The 1750-nt window shown below is 52.3% G+C and overlaps 1 protein-coding gene across 1 annotated transcript in view; it reads left to right on the plus strand.

The window, feature by feature from the left end:
* Nucleotides 1–884: 884 nt before the first annotated feature.
* The window catches only part of NGA_0076900 (set domain containing protein), a gene marked incomplete at both ends in the record, with an annotated part of 1642 nt that continues 776 nt past the window's right edge, over nucleotides 885–1750 (plus strand). Inside the window, 2 exons of the mRNA XM_005855318.1 lie at nucleotides 885–941; nucleotides 1064–1231. Coding sequence (XP_005855380.1) covers nucleotides 885–941; nucleotides 1064–1231 — 225 coding nt within the window. The remainder of the gene's footprint in view (nucleotides 942–1063; nucleotides 1232–1750) is intronic.

The raw sequence follows: 1750 nt of genomic DNA on the forward strand, positions 1-1750 counted from the left end.
ATTATGTCAACATGCTGGTTTCATTTCCACAGCTTTTGCAGTCATCGATCTTGTCCACAACGATAATTTTCCAGGCAGGGCGGTGGCTCGGAGGGGAGGCATACTGCTTCACTTTTGGCTGTTTTGGCATTAAATTTGTCCTGCCATTTCTACATCATCCTTGATACGGCTGCTACATTAAGAAATTAAGTAGAGGTGTACAACGCCGTAGACGAAGCATGCAACTGGATGCGGGAGTGAGCAGCAGTGGAGGTATGGCGGGGGTGCAAGGGGGAGGGTGGATAAGCGGCAAAAGGGGCTAGAAATACCGAAAAAACGATGACTGAACCCACTGGATTTTTCTAGTTTCCTACGGTCATATCTAGATACTAGATGGCTAGAGGCGCAAAATTTCAGGCTGACGCCTTACTTTCATCGAATGCTTGCAACCCACTCGCCACACAGGTACCGCAGACGAGTCCGCTGTCAACAAATACGACCGGTTCTTAAAATGGCTTTTGGACAACGGCGCACACTTTCCTCTACTAGAATTGAGGGTATGGAAATTTGTAGACAGAGTTTGGGCAGGACAATATATCAGGGGGATCTCCTTGTTTCAATATCTACATGCTACGAGCCCTCCTTCGCTTACCGATGTTTTCATGCCGCTTTTAGTCCCCCCACCTTGTCGGCCTTTGCGTGCTAAGAACACTTCTTTGTTTGTATCATTTAGATTTGAAAGCTTGTCCCTCATTTCTGCTTCCTCGCCCCTCCCCTTGATTCCTTTTGTCCCGTGGCTCTAAGCCTCGATTCCCCTCTTCCCCCCCTCATCTATACACCCACATCATCCGATTCCATCTGCTTCCCACGTCCTCTTGCACCTCTTTGTATCCTCATTTTCTCAGGAGTACGAATCCGACGTCCGCGGGGTGCACGCGAAGGAGGCGCTGGCAGGCGATCAGGTGAGGGAGGGAGGGAGAGAGGAAGGGAAGGAGGGAGAGAAGGGAGGGAGTCCCTTTCTTATAAGCAAGCGAGGCGATAAACAGACGCTTGCTCAGAGTGGCAAGCCATTTCCCTTCCTCAGGTGGTGGTGGAAATTCCCCTCCGGTGCCTGATCACGGTGGAGATGGGGAAGGAGTCCGACGTGGGAAAAGCGGTGCTCGCGTCCAATTTGCCCCTGGACGCACCCAAGCACATCTTCTTGATGCTCTTCATGCTCACGGACAGGCGGAACCCGTCCTCCTTCTTTAAGGTGCGCCGGTGTTTCTCGTACCGCTCTCCTTCGGTGCCCCTCGAGCCAGGAGTCTGCTCAGATCACGGGGCTCCGTTGCCCTCTCTCCACATGGCTCTATGTCGCTCTGCCCTGCCGAAGCCCCTTTATATCTCTCGCACGGGTCCACCCTTCTCACTGCTAAGCCTTCGATGCCTCCCTCTTACCTTTCCTTCTCCTGTATTTCCCCTGATAGCCCTACTACGATATCCTTCCCTCCTCCTTGTCGAACATGCCGATCTTCTGGACGGATGAGGAACTGGCTTACCTGAAAGGTGAAGGAGGAAGGAAGAAGGAAGCAAGGGAGGAGTGGACGGGAAAAATTGGAATAAAGAAGGGATTGGGCAGGAGAAGATGAGAAATCGATCAGAGGAACACCTTGCCTCCTTTCGTCTCACGTTCTATCCTGAATCCTTGACTCATTGCAAACACTCTCTCACCCATTCTCTCCCTCTCCCTCCTTCCCTCCCTCCTTCCCCCTCCTCCTTCCCTCCCTTCGCC

This window comes from Nannochloropsis gaditana (assembly GCF_000240725.1).
Source record: "Nannochloropsis gaditana CCMP526 unplaced genomic scaffold scaffold226, whole genome shotgun sequence".
Lineage (NCBI taxonomy): Eukaryota > Eustigmatophyceae > Eustigmatales > Monodopsidaceae > Microchloropsis > Microchloropsis gaditana.